The following is a 14,835-nucleotide window of genomic DNA, read 5'->3' as shown; positions in this document are numbered from 1 at the left end:
TCCTGGCTGTTCTGTACCTCCCCAACTGATAAGCAGATTTAGACTCTCGATGCCTTGGTAGCCATCTGTAGCCTGAGGTATACTTCCCAAGTAGCAGAGTTTCTTCTGCTGCACTGGACTTTCTCTCCTCACTTCCTCCTTGGATTTATCTCAGAGTCTGAATCATTCCCGTGGGTATATCTATTTCAGGTCCCAGCTCCTCCAGTTCTAATCTAATCAATAACAATTGATTAGGCTATACTTTGCTGTGTCTTACACCAGACTACAGAGTTTCTTTATTTTATTCCACACCACATAGAAAATTCTCACATGATTCACAATTTCTATAGAATATATCTCTCTATTTGAACCTGCAGAAAGTGTATGAACAATGACATTAGCCGAAACAAACAAACAAAAACTTATCCGAGATTTTGACGTAATACCTTTTCTTGAATCTCTGGAATTTGGAAATCGCACTGCAGGCTTTGAAGTGATACCCTTAGTACAATCTGGAAATCACCACTTTCATCATCAGTTAATATTTCCCTTGAAAAATGTGTTTTTAGTTTCCCTACAAAGACAAGTGTTCCAGGTATACAGCTGGGAGCCATTAATAATTATAATAAACAAAATCTTTGAACCCTGCATTTTCATTGTTCCTGGTAATAGCCGGCTTTCGTGTATCCTTGTGAATTTCTTCCCTACCTCCTGTAAAATGCTTTCATTTCTCAAAAACTACTATTATCGGCACTTCCTCACTCTTAATAAAGTCTTTTAATGTGACAAGTGTCACCCTTCCAGATTTTGTAAACTTCTTAAAAATGTGATAATATCTCATCCCAAACTATTATCACTCACTTTGTGTTAACAGAGATCAATACTTACTCTAGAAGCTAACACAAAACTGGCTGACCTTAAAAGCACAACTTATTTGTATGCTTAAAAATATGAGCTATGGGGCTTCCCTGGTGGCGCAGTGGTTGAGGGTCCGCCTGCCGATGCAGGGGACACAGGTTCGTGCTCCAGTCCAGGAAGATCCCACATGCTGCGGAGCGGCTGGGCCTGTGAGCCATGGCCACTGAGCCTGCGCGTCCAGAGTCTGTGTTCCGCAACGGGAGAGGCCACAGCAGTGAGAGGCCCGCGAACCGCAACAAAAAAAAAAAAAAAAAAAAAAATTTTGAGCTATGCCCTTTCATGACAAGACTTGCCCACACCTGCAATGGGATGTCATGGAAAGAGCATCAGATGCTGAATTCTATCATACGTACATCAATTTCCATCAATACTCTTATTAGCTGTATAGACTTTGACCTGCTTTTGCCTCATTAAGACTCAGTTATCTCATTTACAAAGTGGGGCTAATACTACCCAACAAGGATTAAATATGTACTTAAAATTTCTAGAGGTGAATAGGATAGGAAGGTGTTAAATATATGTTGGTTCTGTCCCTATCTCTTAGCTCCATCTCACACCAGCATATACTCTAAGACCTCTGGGTCCTCTTGGAACATACCACCATTACCTCTCTCCCCACGCAACTGATTTATAAACACATTTGTATTCTGAGTCCCAGTCCTGTCTCCTAGAAGAATTACTCCCTTGGGTATTTTGGGCTTTCTGTCTAGCAAGAAGTAGAGATGCCAGCTGTGTCTAAAGCCTGTAAGGGCCGTTGGCCACTTCACTCTTCATGGGTCTCCTTTCTAGATCATAATCTATTTCAAAAACCAAGACAATCACTTTATATTACAGGTAATTCTAGAGTATTTAGAAGCAAACAATACTAAACCAAAAGTGTATTGCTATGCATAGCGTTTTAATAGAACATTTTACAAATGGGTTGCCTTCTGCTATTACCAGTACTGCTATACTTGCCTTGAAGAAGGATATTTCAATTTCAAGGAATACACATATTGTTCTCTATATTTTAATGTGTATAAATTACCAAAACCTTTTCGTAAGTGTAATACCCTACTGCTCTGGAGAATTAGAAAATCATTCTCCATTTTAAGAAAATTATTCACACGTTTTCTTAGGCCGATTCTATCTCTTCTAATTTGAAAAGAAGAGATGAAACAACACTACGCGGGAAGGTATAATATTTGTTGCACAGTGCTTAGCAGCACTCTTAAATTGTGCTATGGTGCTCACCTGCATCAGGCATCATGTTAAAAAGGCAGACCCCATCGCTCCTGACCTAGACTCTCCGCAGGGGAGGCCCAGAGGCAATCAAAAATTTAAGAAGCACCTCGTGATAGACAAACTTGGGCCAACAAACCTCCAAAACTTAGTTGAACTATTTATTCTTCAACATTAAACCTGGAATTTAAGTAAATTCAACTAAGTTTTTAGAGATGTATAAGTAACATCATCATAGAAAGAAAGATGTGATTAACGGAGCCAAAGGAGTGAAAGGTCCTGTTTGCACTATCACATTTTCCCTATTGTACTATATTAAAATATATCTAGTAAAATTGTCTTTTTGATGGAAAGAAAGAAGACTAAAGTTTATTTGAATTCTAAGAGTTCTCCACTTTGTATGGAACTAGATAGCCAAGCAACTTAGAAAGGAGTCTAGCATTTAGACTAGATGATATAAATAAATATGTGTGGACTAGATAAATTTGCCAGATACTGGGGCAGGCTGTGGCATTACAGTAGCAACAGAAAAAGCAATTCACTCACGGACTTTATAATCTGTCTAGGAGCAGCCTCTTTCAGAACCTACAGACAGCCTGGAAATGGCATTTCAAAACAAAACAAAATTTTTGTTCTTTGCTAGAAAAATTTACTGCAAACTGACTTTAGAATCAGGTAAAGTGTATTCAGACTTCAGAACATCATCCTTCAAGCAGTTGTTGTTCGCTATTTATTGGGCTCTACAAGCCTTGATTTATAAGATGAACCATGGATTTGAAGTAGAAAAACTGGGAATGAACTATTTCATAACAAAACCCTAGTGCCTGTCCTATTAGTCCTGTTTTCTCATGAAAATCCTTTAGTTGGAATAAGGCTCATGGCTAATGCCACCCCCATTTTCATCATGTTTCTCCACCTTCAAACATAAACAAGACAACCTTTGAGGTGAATAAGCATATAGCTGCTCTAAATAAACAAATTAGCCATCTATTTAATTCTGGATTCAGCCCCTTACTAACTGTATGACACTGAACAAGTTATGGAAGTTTTCAGCATCTCAGTTTCCTCACCTGTAAAATGAGATAATAATGGAATCAAATTCATAGTGATGCTGTAGGGAGCAAAGGGATAAAAAGCAGATAAACTGCCTGGAATGTGCCTGGGATATAGTAGCGCTCAATAGTAAGTTTTTATCTCTAATCATACTTCTGAACTCTCAGTAGATAAAGTCATAGTCTTAGCAATTAAACGTCACAGTTTGGATTTGGATTTGGGTTTGACTTCAAAGCTTGTGCTTTTTTTTTTTTAGTATCCTGCTTCCCTTGATTCAGGCATTCATCCAAGGTATTAATTCAGTGCCATCTCTGTATAAAGCACTGGTCTAGGCACAGTGCAGATGAAGGGATGAAAAGACAAGACCTCTGGCCTTCAGATAACAGTTTAGAAGAGAACATGAGGAATGAACATAAATCATCAATATATAAGGTGGAAGCCAGAGCCATAAGAGATAGATATAGGGAAATTCAGAGGAGATAATAATTAATTCCAGTTGATGGGTGGTGAGGGGCTAGAGGTAGGGGATCAGATGTTCATCATCATGGTGTGGGTTTCAGGCCAGCTACACAAGCAGGCTCCAGCAACAAGAGAAGAATATGGCCTCATGGGGGTTCTGGCTACACACAGTCTAAAATCTCTTTCCCCACTGGCCTGCTGTTCAAGGTGAAGATTCTCAGAAACACTAGTACATCCATGTACATCCACTAGAAACATCCATGTACATTGGGGTCTTTAATAAATCCCTCTTTACCAGGATCCTGAAGACAAAAGTTGAAATAAATGATTCAAATTTATGAGCTAACATTTCCATCAAACAATGACAAGAGAACCGCATCCCACATCGTTTACAGCAAGAGCTCTAAGGTCCAATCTTGCCAGGTTAGTAATGGAGAAAAGACAGCACTGCTACCTAATGGTGACTGAGTGGTCATGGAGAGAAAAATCTGTTGGCATTTACCCAAAGCCCAGTAAGCAGATGGCTATGGACATGAAACCCATCATGACGACCGGCAACTCACTGGGATGCTCTGAGCTGGGAAGGGGCCTGAAAAATGCCCTTCTTTGGCTGTCCTTCCTCATGAGGCATATTGGCGGCACAGGAGGGGGACAACTGCCTGACTGCTGCCAAAGGGAGAAGAGATGGCCTTTAATATCTAGGCTACCGCAACCTCCTGGGTAGTCAATCTGGTGCCTTTCAAGCAACCAGAGAGCATCTTAAAGACGTGTGTATGATTTCCTCTAGGATAAATGATATCCAACAGATTCCATTCAAATCTGGCTCATAGGATAACAAGCCAAGCTCCAAGATGTAGAGGGGTCTGAGTCCTCTGTTGTCAGGCCTGGTGTGTCAGGTATGTGACACCGATTGTTTCACCTTCTTAGGATTCTGAAGTGGGTGGTGTGTGGATAACCAAGTGTATTTATGTCTTCTGAGGATAAATGCCATTGAATGACTAGGATTGTTAGCTATGTAAATGGTCATTATCAGTAACAATCTACCTTGCAGAAGTTTGCTAATTTGGGGTATTTTTTAAGTTAATGAAGATCCACTTTTTTTCTGAAATGTATAGTTTCATTGTATTTATAATATTGCCTAACATTTCAGATACCTTAACCAGTTAGCACTAAAACGTTCATGGATTGCATCACAACAAACAGACACACACAAACATATATACACACACTGCTTATTCTTAATATGACTTTAAGTAGACCTCTCTGAATCTATAGTAAGTAAAATACACTGTCAAAAAGCTGACCTGTATTTCAAGAAACTATGAACTGAGTTTCAGTAATAAGAATATCTAATATTAAAAGTCACTCTGAAATAAGATAGACATTATTCCAATATGAATTACATTTACATAAAATTTTTGACTACTTGGCCCTTCCAAATCAATTTTAAAGATAGCTGAGAACTTTTCCCTGAAAAAAAATAACAATCAAAAAACACAGCCAATGTACCCAAGATGCCCTTGACTTATATTGTTCTTTAAATAAATTACATAAGATATGTTGTTTTATATGGACAGGATTTTAGAGCAGAGAACCCTAATAGTTATTTCACTTGTTTTAGGGCCTGAAACAGTTTAACCATAAAGGTATCTGATTATTCAATGATCCACCCATGTCAACCAGAAAATGGCCAGTTTGGAGTAGTATCTGATCACAATTTTGCTTAAGAAAAAGAAGCCATAATCAGCTACTGGCTGAAGAAATTATTATATTATTTCATAATAGCAAGTAACACTTGATCATATAAATATATACACTTATGGAGTATTATGTACAGTAAGTATTTTAAAGATGACAATGCCATAATCAAGGAAACCATTAACAATATGTAATTTATTAAAACTGAGATTATATCAAACTATCCCAAAGATATAGAGATAAGCATGCAAATAACATAAATGGTAAGGGATTGAGGTAAGTGCAGATGAAGTTTGGTTGATAAATAAAAAGTCAAAAAATTTTTTATTTACATGCAGCTACTTTTCCAAAGTATATGATCCAAAATTGTTCCCCCAGGAGGTCAAGTAAAATTATTAGGTAAGGTACTGCTTTCATTTCCGTAATGGGCAAGAGACTTCTACTCCACTCTGGGAGGAAGCTACTCAACTCTATCTCCTTTATCCTCCAAAAAAGTGACTTGTGACCACTCAGGTACAGCCTAGGGTTTTGGCTCTAATACCTTCCCTCAGCTGTATCGGTGGTAGTGAGGGAGGCTGTGGTCCTCCACGGTATGGGCTGGGGTTGGCTGTGCAGAACTAGCTTTTCCTGCTGGCAGGCTCCAAAGTATAGATTTGATGGGAAAAGGAGTGGGAAATCTGGGAGTCCATCTTTCCTAATTCTTTAAGACTAATTTTATCTTTTTCCCAATCCCTGTAAAACATAACAGGACCAAAAAGTAGACCCCAGGCTGCTCTTTGATTTCATTCATTCTTCCTTTGATAACTGATACAATAAAGTTGGAAATATGAAATGGGGTTTTTGCTTAATCCTAGCACAGAAATCTTGAGCCACAGAGTATAGGGCTTATTTTAGTATGACCTATCTGAAAACACTTTGATTTTAAATCATCAAGCCCAACTTGTTGGGGGAGTAAAATAAAATCCTTCTCAGAATAAACATGCAAATTCCTTGAAAGTAAATTCCTTCCCCCAAGAGTAAACATAGAACATGCTCTAAAGAACACCACCCAATGGTAAAACACAATGAGCTCATAATGTAGTATTTAAACATAAATACCTCCAGCCAGGATCTTCTCTTCCAATTCTGCCATTTGCTTCTTATAGGCTTTCAAAGCTGCTTCTTTGAAAGAGGGACGAATCTTCTTTGGCTTTATGATTTCCAGGGGTTTTTCAGGGATGTTTTGGTTTTCATCTTCTTTTATTTTCATTTCAGCTAATGTTTCCTTTAAGGGTTCCAATCCCCCTTCACTAGCCACATCATCTCCCTGCCCATCATAACCCTCATCTTGTGGGGTTTCATAAGGTGTTTCATATGAAGGGTGATCATATTCCTGAATTTGTTCATCTGTTTCAGTAATACTAGTCCTGTTTTCTAGCTTAGCAAGGACTTGTTCCATCACTTCAACATAATCTGTTTCATTATCAGCCACTGGTTCACTATAGTCTTCCTCATCCTCTGCTTTGTAGTAATAAGGCTCTGTGTAGACATCAGAGTCAAGCGTGGTACTTGATTCATTTGCAGTTGATTGGGATGATGTTCGAAATCTCCCAATTAAGGAAGAGCCGCTGTCCTCATACCCACTGAGACTCTGTGTGCTTTTGTTCCATACCACTTCCAAGGCTGATTTAGCCCTCTGTAGTGTGGATCCAAATTTGGGGAAGCTGAAAGCCTTATCAGTAAGGTCAATGCTTAATCGACTATGCCAAGATTTGGGTGGGGCATCCTCTGAGTCATCACTTTGCAATTCACTTTGACTTCGATACATCATGGATAACTGGTTTTGGTTTTGGTACAGCTCATTAGAATTAGCTTCCTGATAAGAATTATATTGGCCAACCCACTGTCCTTGTAGTTCATTATCCAACCCAGGGCATGGAGATGAGTTGTCATCTTGGGTTAAATCATAGCTCTCAGAGTCATCCTGAAGGACACTGTGGCACTTTCCCAAGTCTTCTAGGTCTTTATGGTAAACATCTAGTTGTTGATCAGATAGACTGTTTGTGTCATAGTCAAAAACTTCCTGGGTGGATGAATCTAAACCTAAATCAGCTCCTTGCTCTACTTGATTCCATTCCTTCCATGGAGAAAGATCTTCATGGAAAGAGAGCTGAGAATCACTGTAGTGACTCTGGTCTCCAGATGCACACACCATGCTATTACTCACTCCACTGTCCACAGTTTCTGTGTTCTCAATTTCACTCTGTACTTGGACACCCTGAGAAGCCCCATTCAAACACTGATCCTGAGGGCTGTCATACAAGGGAGGCGTACCCTCCTGTTTCCTCTGCCAAAGTTCCCGGTCTGAAGACGACAGGAGGGAGCTTCCATTAGTTCTAGTGAAAAACTGATTTTCTGAAAAATCCTCCGAATAAGATTGACACAATTTAGAAAAGTCTGATTCAGAATGACTAAGTTTAGTGGTGAAAAAATCACTCTGTGAGTGCCAGAGAGGTGTTGCAGCTGCATAATAGGTTGTGGTTTGCTTTGCCAAGTTATCTGATTCTGGCAAATACAAGGAAATTTTATCATATTCTGATTTATTTGCAATTCTGCTGCTACTAGAAGTTTTATTCTTGGCTCTAGCATTGTGTGATTTTGAACTTGACTTGGAAGTACTTCCTTTTGTTGGAAACTCTGACTTGGAAAGCACAGCATAACTGTTTCTATTGAGGTCAGATTCCAGCTCTCTATCACTGTCATCAGGTGACTGCCAACTGTTCTTCTTCATTTTGGGCTCTGGAGTAGACAGCTTTATATCCATGCTCACATATGTCTGGGAGGATGGTATCCCTCTCTCTTTTCTTTCTTTGATGTCATGAGTAAGAATATCTGTCGAGATTCCGATGCCTGTTCCTTTGAGTTTATATGATTTTTTTAAGACGGAATCCCTTTGCTGAGGGGTTTCAAAATACACAAGGATGGGTCGAGGCTTTGCACTGGGGCAATCCCTTTGGTGTCCTATCCTCTGAGCAAATTCAACTTTAATAGCATTTGGTGCATCTGAAAAACCCATTTTATCTATTAGAATTTGGTACACCACACTTTCAATGTATTCAAATCTTTCTTCGGGCACATTTAAGAATCTCAGGCTTGCCTTGCTACCCATATGACCTAAGTGTTTAATATAATCATGGATGTCTCTGGTTTCCCTCCGAGACTGGACAAACCCTGTACGGAGTTGCTCAATTTCACTTTGTACAACCTCCACGCTGCTGGAGATCTCATCGATGGAATGCTTGAGAGCATTGACATGCCCTCGGAGTTCAGAAAGTTCTGTTTCAATCTGACTTATTCCCTGAAGTTCCTTAAAGATCATTTCCATGACATCCTGTGTTTGGCTAATGCAGCCAGAGGAACTGAATCCGGCCTCCAGGGCACTGGTCTTTGGGTTTCGGGCAGTTCTGTCCAAAGATTTGCTTCTGATTCCCCAGGTTTTCTTCATTGTGCTCAACTCTGAATCCGAGGAGACACACTCTTGACTCTTTTTCCATTTCCTCAGTTTGCGTAAAGCTCCTAGTTTTAAGCTATGCAGAGTGCGTTCCCCATCGGAGCTCCCTTCTGAGGGTGCCAGGCTGCTTGAACTCTTCCTGTTGCGTCTAACTGGCATCGTGTGTGTTGACTGTGCCTGGTTTTCTGTACTGCTCCTTAGTTCACTGAGTGATTCTGAGTAGGAACTCTCAATGGAAGATAACTCCTGAAGGATATCCTCATCCTCACCATTGGTTATATGAATATTTTTCTGGAGGCCATTGGCAATAGCTACTCGGTAACTGAACGTGGGGGAGAGGGAAAATTCTTTGTTAGCCTCGTCTTCTTCAGTGGATAAGTTGCGAGCGGATGAACACTTTGCAATCTTCTTTACAGTGCTTTTCAAGGTATTAGAAAATTTAGGGGGTTTGGTCTGGCCAGCAATAAGAATGTCTTGATCCTTTTTCGGCTGACGATTCTCTTTTTTTTTGGTTGTATTTCCCAATTTCTTTGCAAACATTCCTTTGCAAAGCTTATGGATGTAAGGTAAAATCAGGCTCTTGAAAAGATTAGCCACCATGGAGAGCAATTAGTGCAAGCTTTTCTGTCCCAAAGAAGTAAATAAGGTATCAGGATTGAAATCTGTAAATCCAAGGCCAGCATCACTGTTCAGATGTCCTGTGAATCACTGAAATAGCAGGAAGAGCCTCTGTGTCTCTGCCACAATGTCAGTGTCCTGGGAAAACCAGAAGCCAAGCTCCATTTATGAAAGACATTCATTCACTCTTGGAGGAGGGGTTTCGTGAATCGCTTTCATTTCCACATAACTTCATGCAGTACCTAAAAGAAAGGAACGTTAAAATGAATATCAGAATTCAATCCTAGATTTATCCCATTTCCAACATTTTTCAAAGCTATTCAAGATACACAATGTGTGAAAAATTGCAGAGGGGAAAGGGAAATATCTGAATTTCAACACAGTTACTTTTAAAACAACTAGTTAAAGCAAATCAGAACAAATAACTATGTTTAAATTATAATTTTCTTTTCCTAAATCACTTATGGGTGGACACAATTAAAATACTAGTAAAGGTAATAATAATTATTTAGAAAATGTTGTGTAAGGTGACAGGCAAATTAAAAAAGCTATATTACCTGCATGGTCTTATTATTTCCACTTTATATCTTTTCCTACAATTACATTTACTTATACAAAAATAAGCATTTCAGTTTAAATGTATTCCACCCACCTCAAACATTTAAAATTCATCAAATTAATATTACCCATGTAGGTAAGATTTTTTAAATTCAAATAATCTGGTTATTCTAGGTATTCAATGATTGATAATTTCTTAAATAATGACTAAAGTAATTCAAGTAAGAAAACATTTCATGTGATGACATAAATACCAAGATAAAATACATCTTGCATAGACATCAAATTTGTCAATGGAGTATCATGAATTGAAAAAAATAGTTATATCAAATTTAGGCATTATAATAACAATAACAGCACAATAGGAAAATATATTTGAAAATGAGTATAACACATCTCAGTTCTGAGAGTATGTGGCTTGAGAAAGCAAAGCCACCTTAGGCAACCAGTGCAGCCTTGTGGCAGGTGTCAGGAAACCCATCCCTAGGGTTAGGACCATGACTGAAGATAGAACACCAAATCACAAAAACAAAATTGTACCACAAATGAAACATGTCTAAAGATAATCAAACATTGGTTGAATATAATTCATCCTATGATTTGGTATTTTATAATGCAAATGACCACACAGGTAAATCATATTTGTGATAGCTAGTTTTTTGAATTACATGAAAAAGAAGAAAACAGTTTACATTAATTTTGCTGCTTTACCAGCACTGTGCCTTGTATGTGGTAGGTATTCACACACAATTTTGTTGAACTGAACTTACTATTTTATCACTGAAATATATCATAGAATAATAGTAATGACCAAAAGCCTTTGTTGCTATCAAACTATGGATTTGGGTAGATAAATAATCTATTTAATTCTTTAAAGAATACATCACAAACTGCACATTGTTTTAGGAGCCTGATGGCTCTTTAACAGCTCCCTCCACTTGGAAATCTGCCAATTTCACTTTACTAGGGTCCTGCAGGGACTTGAGGAATACATTATCTGGCCAGGAGCCAAGCTTCACAAGAGACAGGGCACTGCAATGAGAAAGGGAAGCAAAAAAGATGGAGGAGAGAAACAGACAGACTCTAAACCCATGTCTTCTGGGTTTCATAAGCTGTTAGAGTCTAATTCTGCTTGTCTGAAACAATTTGGTATTCATTCAGAATTACATGCCATGTTTTCTACTAATAAAAATTGCAAGAAATTAATTCCTGAATTAAATTCAAAAAATATTTATTGTATTCCTATGTGACCTCTCCTTGTGGGGAAAAAAAAGACTTTAGAAAGTTAAGTAATGGGGATATATGTATACATAGAGCTGATTCACTTTGTTGTATAGCAGAAACTAATACAACATCGTAAAGCAATTATACTCCGATAAAGATGTTAAAAAAAAAGAAAAGAAAGTTAAGTAGCAGTAGGGTAGATAAATTATTTTAAAACCAACTTTGATAAAATAAATTGTTCCACTAATCACTCAATCTAAGATCCTGGGTCTCTCAAACTTGGAAACAAATACCTGCTTTTTATTTAAATGAACGCAGCAATTTTGTCAATGCCTCTAAAGTTTTCATGAAATTGTGTCTAGAGTTCTTGACCTGCATTACTAGTTCAGAGCTATTGTTCTAGACTATAATGGCTGGAAAAATTTTGAACAGGAAAATTCAATCTACATTGACGCTCTGCTTCAACACACAAACCCGTGGACATGTGGGCATAGCTGCACAGACGAACTCACTTGCTCTGTATTCCAACCATACAGAACAGCTTGTTATTCACTACAGGCTCTATGCTCTTTCACACCTCAGTAACTCTTCTATTCTCTCTGCCTAGAATATCATTCATGTCTAGCTCTTCCTATCTGTAAAAATTGTGTTGCAACTTCAGAATCATTTGTCCAGTGAAGACTTCACTGACCACTCACAATGAGCTTTTCTCTCTCTTTGCCACACTCTCCCACAATCCAGTGCATAGCAATTCGAATTCTTCTGTATTATAATCTCATTTCTGTCTCCATCCACTGGATTATGTCCTCTTTAAGGGTAAGACTATGACTTGCCCAATTTTAAACATCCTGAACCCAGCAGACATAATAAACATTCAATAAGTGGTTATTGAAGAATTGGTCTAAAAGGTACAATGTTTCAGTCATGCAAGATGAATAAGCCCTGGAGATCTACAGTACATCGCAGTGCTATTAGGTAATAATACTGTATACTTAATATTTTGCTAAAAGGGTAGATCTAATGTTGTGTTCATATCACAAAATAGTAATAATTATAAAGACAGAAAGGCAGGAGGAAACTTTGGGTGATGATGGATATGTTTACAGCATAGATTGTGGTAATGATGGATATGTTCATAGCATAAATTTTGGTGATGATTTCACAGATGCATACTTACCTCCAAATTAACCCACATTTCAGCTACTTATTAATGTCTTCACCTGGTTGTCTAAAATTAAACTCCATACAACACCTAGTCATTTTCCCAAATTATTAATCTCAACTAATGTCATATCATCATAGTTATTAATTTACCCAAGACATATACCCAGGAATCATTCTAGATGCAACATGATCCATCCCATATCCATACCTGATGTATGTCCCCTTATCCCACTAGTGATGCCTTAGTTCTGAACTCCACAATTTCTCATCCGGACTACTACATTTGTATCCTATATGGTCTTCCTAGCTCTAATTTGGCCCTTCTCTCAAATCCTCCTCTCTAAAATTAATACATTTAAAAGATATAATTTCTTCTACTTAAGAGATTACCTTTCTCAGCAGTTTCATTTCCTGTCACTCCCGCAAGCACATCTGCCCAAGGCGCTGAAGTAGTAACAGTTCCCTGATTACCATATTGTTGCCTCACCAATGTGTCCATGCTGTTCCTTCTGCTGCCATCCTTTCCCCTTCCTTCTATCCCCACATGCCTCACTCATTAATATCTCTATATATTCACCTATGTATCTTAGATCCAGCAGGGATCCAGCAGGGATCCACAGCATCTTGTTTGACCTCTTCAGAGTCCAGCACTTCCTCCTCTTTGCTCCCACAATACCTTGAATGTACCTTTGTTATGGTAACTTACAATACAGTAATTATTTGTGTGAAACATTTTATTTATATGTCTATCTCTCAAATCTGACTGTGATTTGAAGGGCAGGGGCTATGTCCTATTTAACTTTAAATATCTATGTTACTTGATATGTAATAGACTCATAATGTTTGCTGGACAAATGAATAAATATATGAACAAGTGAATGAATGGAGAAACAACAAGCCCATGAATTACTAGATAAACAATAAAGATACAAAGAAGCCTGAACTAGCTGAACTGGGCCTTAAACGATCCAGAGAAAGAAAATCAGTTTAAGCAGAAGGCAAGCATCACAAACATTCATGTCATGTCCAAAGATGGAGAAGCACCCACCTTGGAGAGAGATGGGGACTAGAGGGAGATGGGTCTGGATGGGCAAAACCTAAACCGAATGTGGAAAGGTTTGAAACTTAGGTTTAGAAGCGCTATTTGATGAGGAGGCACTAACAGTTATCAGTTTTCAGCACGGCCTCTGGATTCAGATTACCTGCATTGGAATTCCAGTTCTGAGACATATTACAATAGTTGTATGAGCTTGAGAAAGTCACTTCTTTACTGCCTTCACTTGTACATTTATTAAATTGGGACAGAAATAGTACCTCCTCATGGGATATTTGGGATGAGTTAACACATGTGAAGTTCTTAGAACAGTATTTAAAACAGAGCAAAGCCCAGTACATATTAGTTGTCATGAGAACTAAGAAGGCTGTTGAAAAGATGCAAGAAGTAATGACAGAAGATTCATAGTGTGGTATCTCTTGTGAAAATTAAGATAGATAGAAGTAGGAGGAAACTTAGGAATCCTGCTAGGTTGGAGGATGAGATGAAAAAATATAGCATATATTTTAAAGAAGAAACTGGAGGGGAAATGGAGAATGCTTTATACCTCTATGGTCCAGCGGCGATTTTCCAATATTGAAATCCCACCTTCCTAGTCACTGGGTTCTCTCTCTCTCTCTCTCTCTCTCTCCTTACAAAGCCACAGCTGCCTTACTAAGGTTACTGAGTCTCAGATATCAGCAGGGGTACCTCCTTCAGACAAGTGGCCAGGGTAGAGAAGGAAGCTAACATTTAATGAACACCTGTTATGTTCCAGAAGCTTAAACTATCCCAATTAATCCTCACAGAAACCTGTTGAAGAAGACTTTATTATATGTCCATTTTACAGATGAAGAAACAAGAGGTTCAAAGAGATTAAAAGATACAGCTAAAGTTACACAGCTAGTAAATGGCACCACGTTATCCTCCCTCCCAATAGCTTCCACCAGAGCTTTATGAAAGATAACTAAAGCAAAAAGATATCTTGGGACTTCCCTGGTGATATAGTTGTTAAGAATCTGCCTGCCAGTGCAGGGAAGGTGGGTTCAAGCTCTGGTCTGGGAAGATCCCACGTGCTGTGGATCAACTAAGCCCGTGCACCACAACTATTGAGCCTGCACTCTAGAGCCCACGAGCCACGACTACTGAAGCCCGTGCACCTAGAGCCCGTGCTCCGCAACAAAGAGAAGCCACCGCAATGAAAAGCCCGCACACCGCAATGAAGAGTAGCCCCCGCTCGCCACAACTAGAGAAAGCCCGCGCACAGCAACAAAGACCCAACGCAGCCAAAAATAAATTAATTAATTAAATCTACATTAAAAAAAAAGATATCTTGGTCCATAGCCCTGGGGTCTATGAAGCTATCAGTTGCATGTAAAGTGAATGTTGCCAGTGGAAATTGACACAAGTCCTAACAACC

General features: G+C 38.6%; 1 protein-coding gene across 1 annotated transcript in view; it reads right to left on the bottom strand.

Moving 5' to 3' along the window:
• UNC13C (unc-13 homolog C) overlaps positions 1–9,418 on the bottom strand; it is a gene marked incomplete at both ends in the record, with an annotated part of 584,133 nt that extends 574,715 nt beyond the window's left edge. The window contains one exon of the mRNA XM_079701234.1: positions 6,427–9,418. Within this exon, the coding sequence (XP_079557360.1) occupies positions 6,427–9,418 (2,992 nt within the window). The remainder of the gene's footprint in view (positions 1–6,426) is intronic.
• Between the last annotated feature and the right edge of the window lie 5,417 nt (positions 9,419–14,835).

The sequence above is a fragment of the Hyperoodon ampullatus genome (assembly GCF_949752795.1).
Source record: "Hyperoodon ampullatus genome assembly, chromosome: 3".
NCBI classification, from domain to species: Eukaryota; Metazoa; Chordata; class Mammalia; order Artiodactyla; family Ziphiidae; genus Hyperoodon; species Hyperoodon ampullatus.
Note: the sequence above shows the minus strand (reverse complement) of the source record. Positions and strands in the feature narration are given on the sequence as shown.